Source organism: Arachis ipaensis, chromosome B02 (assembly GCF_000816755.2).
Source record: "Arachis ipaensis cultivar K30076 chromosome B02, Araip1.1, whole genome shotgun sequence".
NCBI lineage: Eukaryota > Viridiplantae > Streptophyta > Magnoliopsida > Fabales > Fabaceae > Arachis > Arachis ipaensis.
Window position 1 is genome coordinate 104,786,045 of NC_029786.2, and position 25,278 is coordinate 104,811,322.

The 25,278-nt window shown below is 32.4% G+C and overlaps 5 protein-coding genes and 1 non-coding gene across 7 annotated transcripts in view; 1 reads left to right on the plus strand and 5 right to left on the minus strand.

The window, feature by feature from the left end:
- The window catches only part of LOC110269088 (pectinesterase 3-like), a 3,630-nt gene extending 1,405 nt beyond the window's left edge, over positions 1-2,225 (minus strand). Inside the window, exon 1 of the mRNA XM_021116513.1 lies at positions 769-2,225. Within this exon, the coding sequence (XP_020972172.1) occupies positions 769-1,583 (815 nt within the window). The 5' untranslated portion in view covers positions 1,584-2,225. The remainder of the gene's footprint in view (positions 1-768) is intronic.
- Positions 4,956-8,484, minus strand: LOC107627959 (putative disease resistance RPP13-like protein 1). Its single transcript, XM_021117099.1, has 3 exons — positions 8,184-8,484; positions 5,417-8,131; positions 4,956-5,276 (listed from the first exon to the last, which is right to left on the minus strand). The coding sequence occupies exons 1-2, from the start codon at positions 8,482-8,484 to the stop codon at positions 5,418-5,420; spliced, it is 3,015 nt and encodes a 1,004-aa protein (XP_020972758.1). The 3' UTR covers positions 4,956-5,276; position 5,417.
- LOC107626194 (fatty acyl-CoA reductase 2-like) lies at positions 10,388-13,888 on the minus strand. The gene is made up of 9 exons (XM_016329014.2): positions 13,251-13,888; positions 13,054-13,157; positions 12,761-12,960; positions 12,576-12,676; positions 12,271-12,481; positions 11,968-12,129; positions 11,497-11,578; positions 10,967-11,364; positions 10,388-10,769 (listed from the first exon to the last, which is right to left on the minus strand). The coding sequence occupies exons 1-9, from the start codon at positions 13,642-13,644 to the stop codon at positions 10,604-10,606; spliced, it is 1,818 nt and encodes a 605-aa protein (XP_016184500.2). The 5' UTR covers positions 13,645-13,888; the 3' UTR covers positions 10,388-10,603.
- On the plus strand, positions 15,222-15,293 carry TRNAG-UCC. The gene has a single exon. It is a non-coding gene; the product is annotated as a tRNA-Gly (tRNA).
- Positions 15,482-19,223, minus strand: LOC107626195 (histone-lysine N-methyltransferase ATXR4). Of its 2 annotated transcripts, none has more exons than XM_016329015.2 (7): positions 18,725-19,220; positions 18,101-18,156; positions 17,387-17,513; positions 16,932-17,001; positions 16,600-16,779; positions 16,340-16,411; positions 15,482-15,863 (listed from the first exon to the last, which is right to left on the minus strand). In XM_016329015.2, the coding sequence occupies exons 1-7, from the start codon at positions 19,106-19,108 to the stop codon at positions 15,745-15,747; spliced, it is 1,008 nt and encodes a 335-aa protein (XP_016184501.1). In that variant the 5' UTR covers positions 19,109-19,220; the 3' UTR covers positions 15,482-15,744. The 2 variants fall into 2 exon arrangements, with proteins under 2 accessions (XP_016184501.1, XP_020972173.1); XM_021116514.1 differs by having other exon boundaries at positions 15,508-15,869; positions 18,725-19,223.
- LOC107628586 lies at positions 19,515-25,167 on the minus strand. The gene is made up of 4 exons (XM_016331214.2): positions 24,828-25,167; positions 23,717-24,037; positions 20,783-21,171; positions 19,515-19,919 (listed from the first exon to the last, which is right to left on the minus strand). Exons 1-4 carry the CDS (start codon positions 25,089-25,091, stop codon positions 19,742-19,744), a joined length of 1,152 nt encoding a protein of 383 aa, XP_016186700.1. The 5' UTR covers positions 25,092-25,167; the 3' UTR covers positions 19,515-19,741.

A 25,278-nucleotide genomic window follows, 5' to 3' on the forward strand; every position in this document is an offset into this window, starting at 1 on the left:
CATCGAAAAATAAAAAAAAATGCAATTTTGTATAACTCTAATATAAATAACCTGTCTTTTTTAAAAATAAATAAATTCAAAATTTATTTATAATATGTTCTCTAAAATATTTTTAATATAACATTTTTTAAAATATACTATATAGTATAAATAATCTACCTCTCCGCGCATTGCGCGGGTCTCACTCTAGTATATATAATCACACTTAATAATTAACAAAATGTTAACTAAATCATAACATGTTAACAAGGCATTATTATTACACTTATTGTATGTACTTTTCTACACCTAAGATTCTTTTTGTACTTTGAGATAAAGATATATTAGGCTAGATTCATCTATTGTTATATACTAAATAAACATATTCTGTTATTTGAAATTAAAAAATGTGGTTAAATTTTTAGAAGCCATAATTGGTGTAACAATGAGTCAAAGTTGAATTAAGTAAAGGATAAGAAGTTTGATTACTGCATTTTAATTTCATTCTTCAAAATAAAAATATTAGTAAATAAAGTGCATTATTCTTATATATTTAGTAGAGTCCAATATGCCGTTATAAAAAAAGAGCAGTTAATTTTTAAGTTGTGCTAATTTAATATACAAAATAAAATAAATACACTTGCCATTTTTCTTAGCTAAATCAGCTTCGAAGCTCTTATAAATGATCATTCATATGAGATTTTGCTGAAAATGTAATGCAATGAGTGAAAGGAATGAATGATTTTCTTTAAATATAGTATAAAATAATTTTAATAATATAATATATACCTGGTTGTGGTGGAATTAGGAGCCACAGCTACAGCTTCACCAATAGTAGTAAAATTTCCAGAACCATCTTTAGCCACAACAACATCAATCTTAGTTTCATTCACATTTCCACCTTCTAGAAGCTTCCTATCCTTAGCAGAAACCCATGAAGGGAACCCTTTCTTCATTGTTCCATATTCAGCAGACACTTCTTCTTTCTTCAAACTTGTCTTCACTTTCTTCAACATTGCCAATGAGTTACTAACATGATGTGATATCTCAATCACTTTCTCCTCTATCAACCCTCTCACAGCATTCCCATTTTTGCTTTGTGAGAAACCATCAAGACAAGTGTACAAATTTGTCATTGCCCCACTTAGTAGAGTTTGCAAATCTTGGTTGGAAGATGATGATGATGATGATGATGGATTTTTTGAGAGATCAAGAATGGTGGTGTTGAGTTCTACTATGGTGTCATCAAAGAGTTTGAGACAATCATCTAAGGCTCTTTTCTCAATTGTGTTGAGAGTGTTTTGGAGATTCTTGATTATGGTGGTGCAGTTGTTGGATGAAGATTTGACTTCATGGACTGTGTGGTTGACTACTTTGGAGATTATTTGTGGCATTGTTTTTGTTTCAAGGTTTGGGAATGTGGATAAGGTTGAGACACAGAGATCAGGGTAGAGTGTTCCTTTGCATTTTGAATGTGCTACTAATTGGATATGGTTTTGGAAATGGAGATGTTTTTTCCCTTCTTGTTGTGTTGTTGATTTGAAATTTGGGGTTTCAATGAAATAATTGAGATGTGTAGCTAAAAGGATCAGTGCAAAAATCATGGAATAGGATTGGTATAAAGGGAAAACATGGTGATTTTTTGAGGCTGTTCATTGTAAAGGGCTTAAGAGGAAAAATAGAAGTGGTGTAGTAGAAGCTTTGGTTAAGGGTGTGAATGTGTGGTTGTGTAGGGTGCTATATATATGGGAATATGGGGAATAAATAGGGTGGTTTTGGGTTATTGTAAAAATGAAAAAAGAAAAACAGTATTTGAACTCATTTTACTTATACACACTCAAAATATAAAGAGAGAAGAATATCATGCTTTTGTGTGTAAAGTTGAGCATAGCATTTGATGTTAAAAAAGAAAAAATGGAAATGTGTTGTTTGAGTTTGAATTTTTGTGTAGATTATGTCAGAGAGATGGCATGAAATTTGACCCTTTTTCAATTTATATTAGTTTTGTCAAATAGGATCATAATGTGGCATGGATTTTAAATGCTGTCTAAATTAATGGCTCTTAAAAGGATGGAATGTGTGATTATGTGTGACACCTTTTAATCATTTTGGCTCCTGGTTTAAGTGTTGCAGCTATGCAGCTATGGAATGGAATGAAATTTGCACCCAAAGCATATGATTTGATTTTCAACTTTGTTTCTATCTATTGTAAATTTTATTATTTTACTTTTGTAGTGCAACAATCCTACACAAAATTATAGTTTAAGAGACTGAAAGTAAGAAAAAAAACATCAGAAAATGGAGAAAGAAAGGAGAATTGAAGGGATTGAAAGTAGAAGAGGAATGCTATATATCGACCTGTAGTAGTAGTACTATGCTGTCACAGTCACACACAAAATAGAAGAGGAATACTATAATAATTAACCTCCTACTACCACAATTTTTGCCCTAAGCACTTCATATTCGTAACATAGCAACATTCTGAATGCATCTTCATTTGTTAAAAAAAATGCTAGTGTTTACAATTTTACATGATTTGCAGATAACATTTTTAATGATATTTTGAATGAAAGCTATAATAGAGAAGATCACGATATATTCTGGTTCAATTCCAACAGTAGGATCTACATTCAGTCTCCATCACAAAAAATGTAGAATTTTCCACTCTCAACAAATTCAAGTTACAATTATCAATTCAAGCCAAATACAAAAACAAATTTACTGATGAGAGTGAATTACAATTACAATTCTATGTCAATAAAAATTAATAACACTAATGCTTATATATCAACCTATAGTACTATGCTGTTACATACAGAACATAGAAAATAATCTATAAACCGCAACTAACCTATAACAGCCATACCAGAATTACCAAACTCAGCCTAATCTTTGCTTAGTACTAACATGCAAAAATTGCTGCTACCACAATCTTTGCCCTATGCACTTCATATTTATAACATAATAACTTTCTCAATGCATCTTCATTTGCCCAAAAAGAAAAAGGCAGCTGGTGCTTAAAATTTTATTTTATTAGATAGAGATATTTTATAAAATTATCGCATGATTTTGCAGAAAATATGCAAATGACAGTTATAATGATATTGTGAATGAAAGCTGTAATAGAGAAGATGAACATCTCGATATATCCTGGTTCAATCCCAAAATGGGATCTACATCCAGTCTCCACCACAACAAATGGTAGAACTTTTCACTATAAACAAATTCAAGTTACAAATACCAATTCAAGCCAAATACAAAAACAAATTTCTCAAATGCCACTCATGGCTTTTTCTTGATGTTTTCACATCCTAGCATGACAGAAATTGATACTCACTTTCTAAGCTTTCTCTTTCTTATAAATAGAATAACTCATATCAGCTATCCTAAAATAGAATGAAATGATGAAGACATGAAAACTCTTTTTTCTTTTAACATTGCAAGTTTGTACACTTTCTGCCTATTTTTGACAGGCTGCTCCAACTGTATCCTTATCATTGAAGGTGCTCTTGTTGCATTTTGATTGATCTATCGGTCTTAGCGAAATTCTGTTCTACATCATCTACTTCTACTTTTGATTTTGTATGAGGATGGTGTCTTCCATGAATTCAGCTTTTGTATGGATGCAGAGACCACACCTCGTGAAATCATTCTTGACCTGGTTCCCTTGCTCTCCAAATTGAGCCTACTCCAACTTCACTTCAATTTGTTTCTTGCTGCACCGAAACAAACACATTAGAACAACTCATACAATTTTTGCTTAGCACACATTAACTCAAATCATAAATGTTTGGGATCACAGAGTTTATTAGTTTCTTAATTCAACAGAATTAATAATAAGAAAATAAACTTATACCAAATCCAACAAAGGGCACGGGCAAGCAAGCAGGAGCAACAGGAAGAAAGGTAATGAAAGGCCTTCCATTTGGGTGTAGGACAAGGCATGGTGCAAAAGTAGCTAATTGAAATAAGAAAAAAAAAGAAGAAAAACCATTAAAATAGAAAAGGTAAAAAATGGAAGGGAAAGATTTCATCATTCTCAAGGTATGATCCTTGAATTAACAAAACAAGCTTCAATAGACAGAGAAGCATCCTTACAAGAATGGAGGTGCACAACCGAACTGCATTAAATTGACAAGTCCCAGAAGAATCATTAAATGTCCCTATACATGAAGAACAAAGAAGAAGAAATTAGGAATAAAAAGGATCAAAATTTGGAAATAAAAGTAAGATTAAGTAGGAGAGAATGAATATGATGTAGGAGAAGATGAAGTGGGTTTGGGATATAGAGAGATAGCAAAAGAGTTACCTCTTTTAAGATGTTGACTCATTGAATCAGTTTCTCATCAACAAATATTACGGGGATGTGGGAAATGGATGGCCAAATGTGGGGGTCCTTCCTCTCTATGCCTTCACCCAACAACCCACATTCACTGATTCTGAGTTGTCTTAAAGAGCCAGGCAATCTTATTATGTTCTCCAGCTTAGGGCAACCTGAAATTATTAAGTATAGGAGGGACTGTGACTGTGACAGCTCCAGAGATGTCAAATTTTCATGTCTTGCGATTGTGAGAGACTGGAGATTTGGGAACGGTGGGAATGCGAAGGATGTAAGCGAATCACAGCTGTTGTGTATTTCTAATCCCTGTAGCGAGTGATGTTGTTGGTGTTGCATTGGGAATTCTACATTCTTGCAATCTATGATGTACAGCTCTTTCAATGAAGGGGGCAAAGAATCCCCTGGAAATGATATGGCTGTTGAGCAGTTTGAGATGCTTAACTCTCTGAGTGAGGTTGGTTGGGTGTGGGTCATGGCCTCAAACACATACTCCACCTGCTGCTCTCCATTAATTACTACTTTCTCCAACACCAAGAAAGGTAATGAACGGCGTTCCATTTGGGTGTAAGACAAGGCATGGTGCAAAAGTAGCTGATTGAAGTAAGAAAAAAAGAAGAAGAAAAAGCATTAATAGAAAAGGTAAAAAATGGAAGGGAAAGATTTCATCATTCTCAAGGTATGATCCTTGAATTAACAAAACAATCTTCAATAGAGAGATGTTAGAGACAGAGGAGCATCCTTACAAGAACGGAGGTGCACAACCGAACTGCATTAAATTGATAAGTCCCAGTAGAATCATTCAATGTCCCTATACATGAAGAACAAAGAAGAAGAAATTAGGGAAAAAAAAGACCAAAATGGAAATTGTATACCCATACTATAAGTTCCCAAAAGTAGGCATTGAGTAGAGTGGTGATGAACAGTATGAAAAGAGAGGAATCAGTTTTGTGTTTTCCGCAAAAGAGTAGGAGACACAGAATTTGAATGAGGTATAGAAATTTGGAAATGAAAGTAAGATTATGTAGGAGAGAATGAATACGATGTTGGAGAAGATGAAGTGGGTTTGGGATATAGAGAGATAGCAAAAGATTTACCTCTTTTAAGATGTTGAGTCATTGCCAATCCGTCTCCTATCAACATATATTTCAGGGATGTGGGAAATGGATGGCCAAATGTGGGGGTCCTTCCTCTCTATGACTTCACCCAACAATGGACATTCGAAGATTCTGAGTGCACTTAAAGAGGCAGGCAGCCTTATTATGTTCTCCAGCTTAGGGCAACCTGAAATTGTTAAGTATAGGAGGGACTGTGACTGTGACACCTCCAGAGATGTCAAATTTTCACATCTTGCCATTCTCAGTAAGCAAAGAGTTGGGAACGCTGGCAACGCGAAGGATCTAAGTGAATCGAAGCTGTTGTCTATTTGAAGACTCGTTAGTGAGTGATGTTGTTGGTGTTGCATTGGGAATTCTACATTCTTGCAGTTATTGATCCGCAACTGTTTCAATGAAGGGGGCAAAGCATCTCCTGGAAATGATATGGCTGATGAGCAATTTGAGATGCCTAGCTCTTTGAGAGAGGTTGGTTGGGTGTGGGTCATGGCCTCAAACACATACTCCACCTGCTGCTCTCCATTAACCCATAGTCTCTCCAACATGGAAAGTGGTAGCTCCCGCATTCTTGCTTCCTGTTTGCCAGATATTATTAATGAGCGTATCATGGGAGCTCTTGGCAGATAACAACCAATCTCCTCGCATCCTCTAATGTGGAGTGATTTCAAAGACGGAAGGAAAGTGGGCAAATCTCCTCTTAACTTAGGACAATCCCATATCTCAAGTGTCTCAAGTTTCGGAAATGGTGCATCATCATCATCATCACATTCATATGACTCCCATTCCTCCCAGCAACGCATATCATCAAAATGCAGAGATTTAAGGGATCGGAAGGGTGTCTCCTGATGCTGATGAGTTCCATCACCCTTATAGAATGACCCACCAATCTTCTTCACCATATCAAATCCTGAAATCTCCAATCTCGTTAGAGCGGGTAACTGTCCAAGTGAAGGAAGCACCCAACAATTCCTGCATCCCCTCATCTCCAACGAAGTCATGTTGTGGTACGAACACTGCCCTACCCAATCCGGAAACATCGTACCTCTGTAACCCCATAAGCTTAGCATCTTCAAGTCTTTGTGAGGACGTAATTTGTCAAGTACATCTTTTTCACTTTGGGAATCACAAACCTCACTTTTTTCAAATGATGACCACCACAACTCCAAAGCATTCAGGTGTATTTTTTCATCCATCCTTGCATTCGATGCTTCAACACTATTCTTAACATTCTCTAGTTTCTTAAGACAAAATGAGCCATGAAGATGTGCTAGCTCTCCCAATTCTACGAACCCATTCTCTTCATGTTTGCCCGCAATATAGTCACTTAAAAATTGCAAATCTTTTAATTTGCTCATCTTTTTTGGCATCTCTTCCACCGAAATAGAGCCAAAAATATCAAGATGACGCAAATTCACAAGATTTTGCATCTTGCTAGGAAGCTTTTTAAGATTTCTACAGTTTCTCAACTTCAAGGTTTGTAAATTGTACAAGCAACTTAAAGACTCGGGCAAAGTCACCATGGATGTGTCTGAAAGATCCAAATAACACAAATGGATCAATTCACCAATTGAACGATGCAACAAGTTTTCATCATCTGAAAAAATTTTAAATGACAAAACTCGTAAGCACTTCAATTGTTCTAGTAAGTCACAAGGAACTACTACTCCCTCTGAGAATTCATGATATGCATCCAAATTGACTTGCAGCAATGTCCTTGCATGCTTTAAACTATCACATACTTCCAGGATCTTTGAGACTGAATCCTTGTTGTGCAAAACATATGACAAATGACGAGTTTTGATATCGTGCTTGAGTACATTCTTGACTTCAAAGGTTCTAAAATAGAACTTTTCACCATAGAATGTTGCTAAATCATGCATGAGATCGTGCATTACAAATGAAGTTTCATAAGCATTATGAGAAGGTTGAAAAAATGATCTTGATGCTAAATCACTAAAATACTCATAGCCAACTTCTTCTAAAGTGCTTCCCCCCCTCGGCTGTTGCAAAAGACCCTCGGCCATCCACAATAACACCAATTCATCTCTATCAAATTCATAGTCTTTGGGATACAAAGAACAATAAACAAAACAACGTTTTAAGTGCGAAGGAAGGTGGTAATAACTGATCCTCAAAGCAGGAATAATTTCAATTTCCTCTTCAGAAAATTCCCAAATTTCACTGTTCAAAACATTTTTCCAATCCTTTTCATTATCTTTGGACCTTAATAAGCTCCCAAGTGCTTGAGCAGCTAGAGGTAATCCCTTGCACTTTTTAACAATCTCTCTGGCAACTTTTTCAAAAGCTAGACGCTCTCCAGAAAGAAATGCATGATTTGCAAACACTACCCAACAATCTTCATCATTCAACGCACTCAAATTATAGGCTTGATAATGAAAACCTTTCACCATGTTTGCAATCTTTTCGCTACGAGTTGTCACAAGGATCTTACTCCCCTCACTTCCACATCTAAAAGGAATCAGAAAATTTGCCCAAGCTGTGTAATTGTTACTCCAAAAGTCATCCAAAACAACCAAGAATTTCATCCCTGTTAGCTTACTCCTTAAATGTTGTTGAGCTGAGTTTAAGCTATTCATATCACAGGGACTAGTAGTTATTTCCTCTATTACAGTCTTTGTCACTTTAAGAACATCAAATTCTTCCCCAACACAAACCCATGCTCTAACATTAAACTTCAATCCTAGTAACCATCTCCCTATCTTGCAAATTGAGAAAGCGAGACAGGAAGTTACCTGGTGGATCCTTCTGAGTCGCAGCTTTGGTGGCGACTTCATCCAACAAGTCATCAGCATCATAGACAGCATCTTGGAGATCTTCGAGCCACCTCTTGACAGCAGAGTCAGTGATCTGTTTCTTCTCAGCATCATTCAGCACAGCTTCAACCACGTTTAGAATGGTCTTCAGCTTTTGAAGCAGCTTCTGGTCAACCTTCTTTCCTCGCATCATGTTGATGATCTCAGGATCAGACAGCCTGTCGAAAAGAACATTGAGAAACGAAGAGAGGAAAGCTCCTCCAACAACTGATGCAGCCATGTTCACAAGAGCAAGAAAGTAAGTAAGGGTGAGAGAAGTTGTGTAGTTTGCACTGGAATTTAAAAATTCTGAGGAACACAAAATGGTAAGAAGGAAGTGGTAGGTTGCAGTGAGTTTAGCCAAGTATATGGTATTGTAAATTGACTTCAAAATTGAGATGCTTATTGGTCTTCTGGACAAGTTCACATGATGCTTCTGGGTCCTTTCCTCCAAAACAGTGACATATTTGAATGCTTTCATAAAGTGTATAGTCCACTGCATCCTGTAGCCAATAGAGTGATGTTTGCTTCCATTATTAAGTTGAAGCAAAAATTCTTCTTTTGTTTTTACATTCATTCACACATTTCTTACTTTTTTATCGAAAAAGTTACTTTTATTTTCTAAATGGAATCCAAATGTATTGAAATGATAAGTATGATGTTTAACATCATGGGGACCATCCTCCACCAACTGATGAGAAAATCAAATGTGAATGGTCCTTAGTTGTATTATTAGCTTTGCATACAGTAATCTGCAAAGAAAAAGGTTTAATTTGTGTTTAAGCAAATTTTGATGCTTTCCACATTTAACCAAAATCACGGATTCAATTCATAACTATTTTAGTAACAAACTACAGCATGGATAATAATGAAGATCCCCTTGTAGTTCTAATTGTTGCTATACACTCAAATCTCCAAGAAAAGAAGGTAAACTATGTATGCTATGTAATACTATCTATATAATCAACATTTTAGAATATAGAGTAAAGTATATTTTTTTATCCTGAATTTTGGCAAAAATTTTAAATATATTCTTAAATTTTATTTTGTTTTAATTTTGTTCAAAAAATTTTCGATTTGTACCAAATATACTCTTGACAGCTAAATTTTCAAAAAATTTAAGATCAATTCAAAAATAATGCATTAAAATTATGCTGAATTTGCTTATTTTAAAAGTTATTCTTATAAAATTGTTGTCGAATTGGTCTTATTTTTTTTTGAAAAATTAGCTGTTAGGGATATATTCTATGCAAATCAAAAAATTTTTAGATAAAATTAAAATATAATAAAATTTATAAATATTTTTAAAACTTTTGTCAAATTTTGAGAATAAAAAATATAATTTACTCTTCTTTAATAATATAACATTTTTTTTTTGGTATTTAATAATATAACATTTTAGCATAACATGGCAGGTGATATTACATGACTCAACTCAGATTTCCCATGTTCACAAGATCAAGAAAATATGGATCAAGGAAGTGGTTTGTAGTTTCTGTTTGCACTCAACTCAGATTTCCCACAAAGGGTAAGCAAGTAGTAGCATGTAATGAGGTATATGATGTGGTACTGATAAAAGTTTTTGTATCAAAATTATATTGACTTCAAATGTTTATTGCTCTTCCGGGCAAGTTCACAAGATGCTTCTTGCTTTCTTCCTCCAAAGCAGTGACATGTTTGAGTGCTTTCATAAAGTGTATGGTCCACATCAATGATAATTATGATACTTTTATTCTTCTAAATGGAATCCAAATTTATTCAGAAATGTTGAAAAATCACATCAATGATAATTATGGTGTTTTAATTAATGTGGCCCCTCCTCCACTGACTAAGAAAACCAAATGTAAATGGTTCTTATTACTTTATTAGCTATACAGTAATCTGCATTATTGTCTTTGTCCTACTTGCTTAAATTATTCCATGAAAAAAAAGTAATGTACTTTCAAATCAAATGTACCCATGTACCTATTTTTTAAGCTTCATTGTGAAAGAAAAATGATTCTAAATTTACTTTTGTGCCTGTTTAGATTGGTCAATCGACATTTAGGTATGGAAACTCAAATTCAATTTATGAACTCCATTTCATTTTAATATTGTTAAAAAAAATTGAAGTAGAATAAAGAAAACAATTGAGTGGTAACACGTGTCAAGAAAGTTTTAGCATGATTAAACACTATTTAGTAATAGATTACAGAGATATGATTATTATACCAATAAATTACAGCATGGGATAATGGAGATTCCCTTGTAGTTGAAGTTGTTGCCACACTCTCATAGTGTTCAAGGTAACAAGGGAAAGTGTGTATACATAAAAGTTTTTGGAGAATATGACAGGTGATTACATAGCACAAAGTAAGTCACTAACTACCCATTCCCCTTCCCTTCATGACATGTCTCCTTAGACCTGGTATATGAACATTGGTGATATAATCTTTCCAATCTATTGCCTTTACATCAAATCCAAATTCCCTTTTTTCTTCTTCAGACATGATTTCCATTAATCTTTCTGTGTTACTGTTATCAAACCTGCATCAAAGAAATAATTGGTTTCATGTCATTAATCTAGTCTAGAAAAGAGTACTAATCACTTTTTTTTTCTTCTAAACTTGAATTATTAAGTATGGGATACAGCATTATATAATGCAGATACAAGGATATGACAATGTTTAAAGATTACAGCTCTAATATAAAATCTAATAAAGTTGGTTAAATTAGAATCTAACCTTCCACCATAAAATGTGTATGGTTCATAAATATTGGCTAAGTACTTTGCTTGCTCCACTGATTTTCTACAAATATTTTCAAGTTTCTGAGACATCTTCCCCTTTGATGAGGCCATAGCTGTGAGTCCACTCTTCTGAATAGCATCTCTCCATAAGTGGCCAGAGAATTCCTCTGTGGAGCTAAACAACTTCATCAATGGAACTTGAATTGGCCTACCCTTTGAGTCAATGCATGGAGAGGAGCTATAATGTTCATAGAGCAATCTTGCAAGGTCTTGGAACACCAAAGGGTTCACTACAGATGAAGCAATTTGATACACATTGATATCTCGCTTTTGATCCATTCCATGTCTTGCCATTGCTGCCAAGGTTGCATTAACAACCATGTCAGATGGAACCTATGAAAGCATATTAGTCATTGTTAGTTTGAGTTATTAGAAAACCTGAGTTTATGAATTAAATTCTTTCTGTGTTTTTCTTTCCAAGTAAAGAATTCTATTAAATAATGCAATTATATTAGTTTCACTTACCACATCAAGTACCCCATTTGGATCTACCAAGAAACCTGTTAGCTGTCCTTTCCCATAGCATAGAACTATTGGATCCATCATCCTAAAAAGTTGACAGAAAATTGTTAGTTCTATCATGCAAATGTCATTGCTATTATTAGGTTATTCAAAGGTGCTTGGTAGATGAATTGCTTCTTTTTCCTTCTTATTTCTGGGAATAGATTTCTTAGGCATGTATCTTCCAGAGCCTTTGGTAGGTAGAATGTAACAATTTGATATAGCTGAGACTATGTTTGTGGAATGCTAGGTAAAAATTGTTCTCAGAAATGTAACACACTTGAAAATATTTTTAAAGTGACAGAAATATTTTCACATTCGTGAAACAAAAATGCTATGTGCACACTAAAAATCAGCCACTATGTATTTGGTGTATATGTAGCATGGTTGTTCTTGAAAATATGAAAATATTCGCCCTACCATTATTTAACATACCTATTTCCTTCCATCCATCCAGGAAATGGTTCTTTAAAAGTGCTTTCTATAACGCTTGGACGAATTACAACAACTGGAATATCTTCCCTCAATTTATCAATCATCATTTCTCCCATAGCTTTTGTGAACACATAAGTATCTTGCCACCCATATCTTCTAGCCCTGTTAAGAAAACAAAATAACAAAAATTTAGACAAACAATTCCAAAAATGGTCAAGGATTTTGTGACAAAGTAGTATTTTTTACTTTTTTTATTTTGGTTAACAATGAAGAGAACACAGAAAACTAAAGGACTCTGCATACCTTTCTAGACCCATCTCCCTCATCTTTTGAGCTAGTAAGTTGTCTTCAATGTTCCCATTGTAATTCGAAACCATGTTTATTTCGCCTTCGATGTCCAATGCTGGAAGAAAACTTTGTGGAATTTCAGAGATGGATTTTTCTCTAGCTATGCAATCTCCAATGCTAAATGGTCTTTCCATAATTCTTCCTTGTCTTTGTCCATTGACATAAGCTGCATAATGGAAGCAAGTTTTCTTTGGTTAATAATGTAATAAAAATTAGCAAATGATGATTACTTGTTTTTTTGGCCCTTATTATCTTTTTACCTGTTGAAACATGCAGAAAGAGCTTAAGCTTCTTGCATTTTTTCGCAATGTTCATAAGGCGACACGGTCCTTTGGTGTTTATGTTGATAGCAGTATCATATCTGATCATACTAGTCAAATTATTACAATGAATAGCTCAATATTAAAATGGTTGGAACTTGTTGTTGCGAAATTATTGCACTAACCTTTCATCAAATGTTGTATTAGCTGCAGAATTTACAATTACATCTACCTCATCCATAATAACATTGGAAGAATCTTCATCTAGTCCAAGATTCGATTCGCAAATGTTGCCTACTACAGGTACTAGCTTGCTCAACATAAAGGCTTTGTAGGATTTTCCATGGATTTGTCTAAGGCATTTGAAAAGCTCTGTATTTATTATCTAATCACAAGCAAACAACATTTAAAATGAGATGAAGAAACATGTAAATCCAATGAAGTTGAAAAAAAAGAGAAAATTCCATAAAAAACATACTTCATTCTGTAATCTCTCCATTGCAGCTTGCTTATTCTTTGCCTTGATCAAAAGGTAAATCTTTCCAACATCTGGTTCTGTTCTTAGAATCTTCTCAATAAGAACTGGTTCAAATAGTAAAACATATGCTGTTATAGATCATAGTTAAGATACATAACAAGATCATTTCTAGAAAAAAAAAGGGTTTTATACTCTACCTTTTGCTAGAAAACCGGTTGCACCTGTAATAAAAAACTTCTTCCCTCTTAGGAATTTGACAATGCCTATTCCATCTTCAAATCCTACTAATGTGGTGGATGTTGGTCCACCATAAGGCACCAAATCCTTCACCACAATATCTGTCTGGCTTTTCCCATTTTGAGACAAGACCAAGCTTCCTGCATCCATTAGAGTCGTGGCGTGATCAGCGCTAAACGATGCTGATCTTTCTGTTAACACGGAAGACATGCCAGCAGACTTGATCACATTTCCACCACCTTGGCAGAACACAACATTGTTCTTCCTCCTTGCATGGTGCCATTCACTATTTTCATGCATACCAATGAGTTTACTTAGTAAACTTGATGAAGAACTTAGGGACAGTATCCCCATGACTTGCTAGGAAAATTGAACAAGAACCAATGTCAACAAAGACAAAAGGATTAACACTAACTAAAGGTAATGCAGTTAAAATTTGTTGGGTTGAAACCTTAGCTAATTTCTTTCTGAACCAAAAAAAGAAAAGCAAGTAAACAAACTCAGTTCAATACAAAGAGAATGAGAGAAGAGTAATGTTGTTGATACATTGAAGTGAAAAGAAAGAGAGGTAGGGTGGATTTAAGGATGAAGGTGTTGAGTGTTAGGTACCTTTATAATATATAGTTTTTTTTTTTATATATCAAATGTGACTATATTATTATTTCATAAGAAGCTCTCTTTTTGCTTCATTGTCAGTTTGTCACACTTCCCACAAAGGCACCTAAAGCTAAGATGGCGGGAGAGCTCTCTTTCTTTCATTTGTTTGATTACTCATCTTTGGTTAGTTTTGGTTTTCTATGGTATTTTATTTACTAGAAAATGTAGAGGAAGAAAGGGTGTGAGACTTTGACTGGTTCTCCTTCATGTGCACCTAGGATATATAGCCAGGTAAACTATATTAGTATAGTTATTTCAGCAAAAATTCAGGGGATAAAATAGCCCCTCAAGATTTGAGAGCTACAAATTTGTTAGGTTCAAATCTTGAGAATCCACTTTACAGGGTTAATACTAATTATTATTTATTATTAAATTTCAGTTAAATTTGTTAATAAAGTTATGTAATTTGTTGATTAGCATTTAACATCAACATAATATTCATTTGTCATAAACATAAATATTTTTATATTACGAGAGAAATACTTGCATGTTCTTGAAACACATTTAATGTAGAGCCCTAAATATTTATAGTTGTGATTGTAGTTGTTGCTGATATTCGAGCATGCATTAAATGTGCTCAGGACCATGTAAGAATTTTCGTATTTTTAAAGACAATCAAGATGTTAAAGACTTTTTGAAATTCATGAGAGACACTTCTTTTCTTTGTTACCACACATTTGAAAGTTGTTGTAATTGCTTTTTATGATGATGCCAACTCAGTTTGGTTGCAAGTGATTAAAATTATGATTTCTATAAGAGTGATATAACATGGAAAATACATGACATAAAAATTCTCACTGTCTCACAGCACATGTGACATGTCCTAAGTCAACACCATGCATTCTCTGTGCTTTTTCTCTCTCTCTCGCGCATCAAAATCAGTGGAGCTAAATGCTAATGACTAGTAATTGAGAAATATGAAAAACTATAGTGTATAAGATGATAATTATCATATGACAAGTTTTCCTCCCTTTTTTTTTCAATTCCTACAATCCTCAATATTTGACATACTCAAAATCACAATTACAACTATCCAAACTACGATAGAATAGAAAATAAGAGATTCAAATAATGAAAAATATAAATTGACAAGCTATTGTATCTTTATTACAAATATTTTAATTTGAAACTTCTCTCATATGGTTAAAGTAAACTTTAAAACAGATACAGAATTATGAAAATTGATAAAATTATAGCCATCATTAAAATAAAAAATAAAAAAAGACATTTATCAATCGATAAATATTTTGAGGTTGGAAATCTAACAGCAACAAGCGTTTGTAGTCCAACGGTTAGGATAATTGCCTTCCAAGCAATAGACCCGGGTTCGACTCCCGGCAAACGCAGTCATGTTTTTCAACTTTGACTTTTCATAATTTATCTCTATACCATTATGGGATTTTTTTTATTATGATGATGATATGAAATTGGTTCTAAAATGTTTCATTTGATATAATGTTGGGGCGAGCATAAAGCTAATTATTAAGTAATTATACTTTAATGACATACATATTTAAATATTTAAAGCAAAATCTTTATAGTAAAATATTCTTATGTGAGTATAAGAATATAATGCTTTCGAATAATTATATCAAATCACTGTCCAAATTATTACAATAACACATACTTGTATTAAACATCGCTAAATTGTGATCAAAGGTTCACGAGAAACTCTATTCAAGAAGATAAAAGAGTACTACAGAATCAGATGATAACAGGTACACACCAAGATATAAAAGTGACTTCTCAGGGCCACTAAATTGTTGCAAAATCTAGGGCGAAATTTTCAGAGAATGATTAATCTCCATGTATGCACCTGGTACAGTTGCATTGAAAACCAAATCCCCGAGATAAAAGTTCTTGCCGAGCATCGCGGTCCAGGCTGGCATCAATGTAGCAGATTCTAAGTTCTTCACCTGCAGCTTACAATAAGAAAGAGAACTTTAGTCCGTCAATGATGGCTTATTCAAAGCAATTTCAATCAGCTAAAAGAAAAGAATTCAGTTGCTACTCATAGAGACCAGTATTGTACAAGGTTCCTAATAAGAATGTTAGAAACTGAAAGTGGCTTCTTTTTCTAATCATGAAAGATGCTCATAAAACTTGCTTTTCCTAGTTATATTCTGTGGTGAGTTCTCAGGATTTGATTGGACATAAGTTCTATTGGCTGCATCCAACTAAATAGAAGCCTCCTCTTATATCCGAGATTTGGAATAGTTACATAAAGTTTGGTAACGAAACAATGGCAAAATTTCATTCCAATTCAAAAAAAAAAATTTAAGAGCTTTTAGATGAAGAATGCATCAAATCTAAAAGTTGCCAGATAACTCACCTACAAGATAAAAATTGGAAGAAAACAATAAGTTAAAATAAAATAAAACATAGGCCAAACCTTCGTCAACATCACGAAGGGCCTTCAATTTTGCATCTGCGTTATCTATCCATATAATGTGCGCATTTGGATCTGCAATACCAATTAGTTAGATCGTTCAATTCCTCCAAAAGATATGGTTTAAGGAGTTCAACATTTACAAGTTCTCCCAATCATGGAATGCAACATATGTTAAAGAAGGGATTTAGGGAAGAGAGTAAGACATGTAAGATCCATTTTGTTAATAGAAACAACGGGAAGTAATAGAAAATTGTACCAACCACAATCATGATTGTAGAAGGACGGAAGTATGTAGACAGCATGTCCAACGGCAGCTTCAGCTTCTACAGATGCCGCTGCTGACGAAAGAAGATCTTCATATAGCCCAGCAGCCAACTCAATGCGAAATGCATTGATTCGAATTCGTGCCAAAACACCAATGTACCATTGCTTGGTTAAAACTTGAAAATTGCTAGATAAGTAGTCTCTCAACTTATATATCTGTCTTTTTGTGTATGTGTGTGGCTGAGTGATTAGTAAATTGTACCTACTTCATACAAAATTCTGACGACACAAGGGGGATACAATCAATATGCTATTCATAGAAGGATACAAGAAATATCTTCATCTGAAATAAGTGTCTTTCTGAAAGCATTCCATAACAAGCCAAACTCTTCTTCCATCTGAAAAGTTATGCAATACATTGGAAGAAGTAATAATGAGAAAACTTCCAAATAACAATACTTAGTGAATTTGAATTTAGCATCAGTGTAAAACAGTTTTACACGTACATCCAATCACATAATGCCACATTATAAAAAATAACTACTATTTTCATTGACTGTGTGAATGGTCATCCAAAAGGACGGATGTGATTGCATAACTGTGTAAAACATTTTGCACTGTCAATGCATCATAATTAAACTCTTTTCCAAAACTATAAACATTTCATTCTTTCTAGAGAAACCTGACAAAAGATCTAATTTCTTTTGGATAAAACCTGACAAAAAATTATAACTACCTACACACAATTTTATTGCCATTATAATAAAATTCTACATGCCTCACCCGTGAAATCATCTGAGGTGTCAAATTGGCAGGTTGAAGTATGTCAACACTGTCACTTCTGGCAACTCCTGATATGACCATGCAAGCCAACCGCTTCACCATGAAAGGATATTTCAAACCATGGGTCCTTTGCAAAGAGATCAAGTAACCGTCAGCAACATAATAGGTGTGATAAGTCATAGTATCAAATGTTAATGAACAACATGTTTAATCATTTATGACTAGTACTATCCAAACATCTGATCATTGAAAAAAATTGGCGGTAAAGTTGCCGTAACTGTTAAACAAGATTATTTTGGAAAATCATACCTAGTTTCAAGCCATCTTTACGCAGGAGAAAGAAACAATCAAAATGACTAATTTGGGATACATGGTATGACTCCTGTAACCTTTTTACTACTCATACTATGCTGTTAAACAAGAAAGTGAAATTACTCAAATTAGGCAAAATATACATCGGTTAAATTATTTTCTTTTTATTAAAAGAAAGAGCAGAATTGTGGTAAATCTAAAACCTGTTAAGCAACTTACAAAACAAAAGAGCAAAATTAGTCCCATTAACATTAATGGTCAGTTCGGTACAGGGGTAAAAAATGGAGGAAACATTTCAAAGAGTAGAACTTATGATAAAATTGTATGCATTACTAATCCAAGCCAATTGCCAATTTGCCATTAAGTCACCAATTCTTGATGCTTGATAACAAAGTCTCCTACCCGCAATAGTCATCAAAAGCCGCCCAATCTGCTTTCATCTCAACATTGTAAAATTCCTAAATAATATAAAATTTCAAAATAAGAAAATCTCAACAGAGGTTTGAGTCTCAGTTGTAAAAATAACAGAATGCATACAAGAGTTCAAAAACACCAAGGCCAGAATCCATAGAGGCTGAACCTACATTTCCACTCTAAACATCATATCTTATACACATTTCTTCACTGAAACTACAAATTAGTAATACAAAATCCGCAGAAAAAGTTGTATTACACAATCCCCAGAACTTGCAACCCATCATTCTATTCAAGTATTCAGCACTAAGCATAGCACATCATTTGCTAGCCTTTTTGCATGCTACATTCTCCTTCTAGTAAGTTTTGGATTCGAAAATATGACACTACAAACTTCAACTCATCTTCCGATAATGCTTCAACTTGAACTGATTAGTCTAATTTCTAAAGCCAGGTAAATTCTTAGACATTTAAACAAAATTATTAATATAATTGTACACTTATTGTATGTCCTAAATTTTTTTTACTATTATTAAGCATCGTCTAGCTTAAAGTTAAGAGGCAAAACATCAAACAAGTGGTGAGCCAAAGCAAAAAGGAACTAAAACGCACCATGCAGCGTCGTTTACAATCTTCACTGCAAAACGACACGCGTTGAGCTTCGGAGCCATCGGGATTAGAGATTCTGCGGAGGCAGCAGTAACAGACAGTGTGGAGAACGTTGGGAGAAGGGTGGCATACGGCGGGCTTGGCGGTGTGAATGAGTTCTCCGGTGCCGATCGGACGGGGGGCGAAGACACCGCGCCCCGCCGAGTCTGTGAGGCCGACTCGAATAGGTGGCGGGTCGGGTCGTAGTTCCGGCGTGGCGGTGGTGGTGGTGGTGAAGTGGTGGAATTGAAACTTGTTTGACTTGGTGCGGAGGGAAGAAGCTAAACGGAGTGAGTGTGAGAGTGGAAATCGCATTTTGATTTTTCTTTTTGACTTCACGAAATTCATGTATAAGACTATAAGTGCAGAAGAAAATCTGTGAAGTAAGGCTGAATTAGCTGGTTAATCATCGCACACTGCTGTTTGAGACTTTGAGTAATCTTAATTCTTAATTATGTTAGTTTAATTATCCGCTAAATCTTAAATGTTTAATTAATCTTTATTCACCCGCCTGCGCAAGGTAAGTATCTTGATTCTTGATCTATTTGTTAGTGATTTTAGATAGGTTTAAGTTTGTCTTTAAAATATTTAAAATTTTATATTTATACCTAATTATGCATTACTCTATCAATAAAATTATTTGATCTAATAATTTATTATTTCAAAATATTTATTCTTGCAGCTAAAATATTTTCAAAATAATAATAAGATAGAAAGTTAAAAATTTCTTAGTTTGTATTTTGTTGTAAGCTGAAAAACAAATCAAAACTCAAAATTCTCATTCCATATTAACAATCAATACTTGACATATACTAACTAAACCCATAGAATGATTAATAATGCAATACAATTATTACAAAAGCATGATTATACACGTTAAGCCACAATTAGCATCAACCACCTACATAGCCAACAAAACAATATGAAGAGATATCATATAAAAAGGCACTAAACAATTACAGGAATTTCAAGTCACATACATCATCTATGCAATGGAGACCTCCAATCTAAACCTTCTTCTGGATAATCCTTCTGAAGTTCCTGGGGTGGTATGAAACAATCCATAGACAACCCTGGAACATTGAATGCCACATCATCAATGGTCCATGATTCTTCCAACCTTGTTATGTCTGTTCCAGCCTTGATGTTATCACCAAACCTGTATTGATGAGAATTATGGTCATCAGAGAATAAAAGATGAAGAGTAATAACTTTAATTTTTAACAAATTTTAATTACAAATTTGTTCATAACTTTTTCTTTTATTAGATAAATTAATTTTTATTACAATTTTTTATAAAAGATAAGATAAATAAGTTTTTATTATTGTTCAATAAAAACATAATAGTCTCTTTAAATTTTTAAAATTTTTATTATAATCTCTTTAAATAGATGAACAATCTGATATGAGAAATAATTTATTTATTGAAATAAAATTTTAAGAATTAAGTTAATAATTAAAATTATTAAAAACTAAAGTATTCAACTAAAAAACTTTAAAAACCTAATTTAGAGCATTATTCAAAGAAAAATAGAAGGAAACAATTACAAAAAAGATAATTCATCAAAATGATAAAAAAAAGATAACAATTTATAATTGAAATTAATATCCTTATATAAAATGATGAATATAAGGACACTGATTTCAGTTATATATATTTGCTACAGTTTTTTTTTTTTTGTTATTCTCAAATTTTTATAGAAAAAAATAAATCTTATCTTAAAAAAATTTGTTGATTTCTAACTATTTATCTTTGAAAAAACATATATCTCCAAACAAAAATGCTATTTATACACCAAAATCAGCCACTAAAATCAGCCACCAATGTATTTGTATATAAATACATGTGTGGTTTAATTTATTTTCAATGTGTATTTATATTCCAGCATGTATTTTATACTGATGACTGATTTTGGTGGCTAATTTTGATATACACGTAGCATAACTCATCTCCAAATATCTTTGTATTCATAATTTGAGATAGGTATATAAAAATAACTAATATTTATGAATCTCTAATACCTTGTGATTATAACTTTTGATGAGCCAGCATGTGCAATCATGACACCATTATTATCATTACTATTATTATTATTATTATTATCCACAATTACTGGCCTATAATCCTGAATATTTGTTGACATTGTTGTTTCCCAGTATGTAGGGTATGACCCTGGAGCTTGAATTCTTGTTAGATATGAGTCCTCAAGATGAACTAAGAGGCCACTCCTTTGGCTGAAGTAACCAAAAATGGAATGTTTGATCATCTCTGCTGTGTTGTCACTTCTTTGAGCAAGATCCTTTTGATCTGCTGAAAGTTTTAACACAAAACAATCCATCTCTGACATTTCTTTCTCCCCCATGTATTGTGCTCCACTGAATACACAAGATATTGCTAAAGGGTCTAATCCCTGCAATAACAACAATCTAAACATTTTAGATAATATTAAATAAAATTTAATTCTAAAAACAATATTTAACTTTTTTTTTTTGGGTAATAGATTAAAAAATAAGTTATTTATGAAAAAAGTATTCACAAATGAAACATAAATAACAAGAACAAAAATAGAATATTTAAACTTCTAGAACTTTAATTTGGAGCCATTTTTTTACTCTTCACCTACTAACTAGTTTATTTAAAATGTTGATAAGCCAATTTCAATGCTAAGTGGATAAAAAAGATGCAATAAATAAATATAAATTAACATTTTATCCATTATAGAATTTAAAAGACTAAATTCTATAATTTTTTATTTTTTTGGTGACTAAATTCTATAATTTTTTATAATAAAAGATTTGAGAGCTAATAATTTTAATTATAGAAGATATAATTAATTAACTCGAGAATCATCAAAATTGGATTAGACAATTAATTCGATAAAACTATCTAAATCTTTCAATAAAATTATCCAATAAATTACCAATTTTAGATAGTTATCGAATTAATTCTATATTTAAAGACAATTGAATTAGTTTATATTTTTCGTTGATAGAATTGTCAGCGACAAAATCTTTTATAATAAAAAATAATAATTTATTCATATTTAAATAAGTACACAAATTGTTCATGATAAAGTCAGAACCAGTGCTTATCTTTTGAAGAATCTAAAATTATTTGGCTAAGCCAAAATAGTTACACATAATTGTGGTAATTAATTCATATATTTGGAGGAGGTTGAGAAATAAAGGAAAATGAAACAGAGGAATGAAATTTTGAAGGGAAACAAAGACTCATTATAATGGCTGCCTGGCTGGTAGCATACAGATATATTCAAGATAGTTATTAATTAAAATGAACAATATAACAACCACATCAACTTTCACATTCATGACAATTTAAACAAATTAAATATATTTGATTAGAAGTCCACATCAGTTACAGGTTTGAATAAATATAAAATCTGATTCTCATTATTTTTTCCAATAAATTAAATTCCAAAATCCACTATAACACATTAACAAGACATTCCAAAATTTGTCATGTATAAGGGGTTAGGTTTAAACACCATTAATTTTGTTAGGAACTGAATCTAATTATCCTAATAAGTAATAACAGTTTTATTTAGTTGTATGACATTAAATTGTGACTCAGATCTAAAAAATCTTCTTGAAGATACCATCAACAACTTTTGGAAAATAATTATAGAAAGTAATGCTAGTAGTATGGAAAGGACAAACTAAGTTTAAGGTCACCAAACATTGCTTCATTCCCCCAACCAAAACAATAGTACTAATTAATATTTAATAATAACAAAAACAACACCCAATTTGTTGAGGAATTTAAAACAAAGACTAAGAACAACATACATATATGTACCACAAATTTGGAAACATTATCATCACCATATATTATTGCTTGATCAACCAAAAAGATAGTATATATATACTAATTAACAACAAACACAAACACCCCCCATTTATTGTAATTAGGAAGAGAGTTTTGCTATTTGTGTCCTTCTTTTCTCTCATATCAAGTTGATTTACATATATATATAACTCCCTTTAAAGAATTTAACATGAAAATTAATTATTAAAAAAAGGATTGGATGATTTTATTTTTTTTTTGGAAATCCGATCCGATCCGATCCAATTACAAGCGGTTTGGATTTATGGTTTTTAAAAAAAAAAATTTAAATACATATAACAAGTCTCAACATCAAATTTTAAATAATCAACAATGACATAACAAGTCTTAATAATATCTTAAAAAACTAACGATAACATAACAATAGAAATAAAATTATAGGTTAGTTAAAATAAATAAATAAATAATATTTTCAACATAAAATATTTATTAAATAATAATAATACATGAATAATAGAAAAATGTATAACAAATTGAACATGTTATAAGTATAATTGTAAATATAATAATAAAATAATAATATTATAGCATATTGTGCGGTTTGGATTGGATTTGATCGGTTATAAAAAGTAGATCCGAAATCCGATCCAATTCAGCGATTTGCAAAAAATAGAATCCAATCAAATCCGAATTAGTACGATTTTAATCGATTTTCAGTTTGAATCGGATTGAATGAACGGTTTAATTTAGATCGGTTTAAATTTAAACACCCCTGTTAAAAACACACGGACATTTGTGTTTCTATAAAGTAATTTACATAAAATTGATATTTGAGAAGTGTATGATATGATAAATTTAATTAAATTATTATTTAATAATTTTTAATTATTAATTTTACATAAACATAATATAAAATTAAAATTTGAGAATCATTAGATAATTTAATAAATTTAATTAAATCGTATGTGAATTTGTTTTTAATTATCAATTTTACATAAAAATAATTGTGAGTGAATTTTTACCTATACAAAAATTTAAAATATCATCTTCAAAAAATAATTGCACATAAATTTTCACCTGTACAAAAACTTAAGATACCACGAAGATGATAGTTAAGAGTTAAGACTATGAGATGGAAGGGACGAACTTGCCTGAAGAGTGCGACGAAGAGGACGAACACCACCTTTAGCAGCATGTGTACCAAGCCATGGAGTATGACGCCAAGCCACACTGCCATTGCTACCAGCAGCAACCTTTTGTCCACTCAAAACTAACTCTATCTGCCATTTATCTGGAACCATTTGCCACATTACAAAGCACCCTTTTTCTGAGCCACCATTATTAACAAGTTCATCCACCACAACCATTGCCACTTTTCCGGTACTGAACACATTCTTCACTGTCCCTTCCAATTTCCTGCACCTTGTGGCTGCACTGTAGTGTTGTATAATATATTGTGCTGATGATGATACCTATATAATAAACATATATTTACAAAAGGAAGAAACAAAACATATATTATTTCTTTTTTTTTTTTCTAAATTATCTGTCATTCTATATGTTTAAATTAAAAAATAATTTAAAACATAAATGTATTAAGTAATGTTTATTTAAAGACACAACATCTTCTATGAAAAATTATTTGGAAATTTGCTATGCAATGTGCTAGCCATGAAAAAGATTAATATTTAAACTAAATAAAGTAGCTAGTAGATGCACATGGTAACTGAAAACATTGGTGGCAACATATAGATAATAATTTATTAAAGAGGTTCCAATATGTATAAAGAAAGTGATAAACAGAGACACACTTTTTGGTTATTAGGAATGAAGACCAAGATTAAAGAAGTTGATAAATTCATAAAGAAAATCATGACTAAAAATACCTTTGGAGTTTGTAGCACTTTTTGCTAACTTTTTAAGCTAGTGACTATTTTGATAGAACTACATTTCAAGTTTCAACCAAAATTGATAAGGAAATTAAAGCAAATGAATTAACAATCAACTATGCTAATATTAATTAAAAACCAACTACCAAATTAATAAGTGGTATAAAATATATATTAAAATATAAAATAAATTAAATAAATAGCTAATTTTTTATATACACTTAAATATATATAAATTTTGATATTTCATTTTGAATGATTTCTTTTGGTAAAAAGTTTAAGGTGGTAAAAAAGTATTAAAAAAATTAAATAGAAAGAGAAGAAAATATAATAATTAATGGGGTTATTATAATTATATTGGTTATTAGCTTGCCTCATTGAGGGGTAGTTTGGGGTGGACAGGGAGAGGGAAGAGAGGACAACCAAGAACACTGAGGAGGATCTTGAGGTTGGACTTCTTGTTGAATGCAATGGAGAAGTGGTTCTTGATCCAGTTCCAATTACGCCATGAATGAAGAAACACTTTATGCTTTGATAATGATGATGATGATGAGTTCTTGTTGTTGCTGCTGGTTACATAATAATCTTGTTCTTCTTCATTGATAGGTTCTTCTGACAATGGTGCAAGCCTTCCCATCTTACTATCAATTACTATGCTTTTTGTTGAAAGCTTTGAGAGGCAAAGAGAGTGTGTGGAATGAGAAAATGTGTAGAAGGAGACTCTCTTATAATAAAAGGAACAAGCCTCTTAACTAGTTATATCTGATTTGGTTTAAGCACACACGCAGGATCGGCGCGTGTGCAACACGTTTGGAAAACAATAT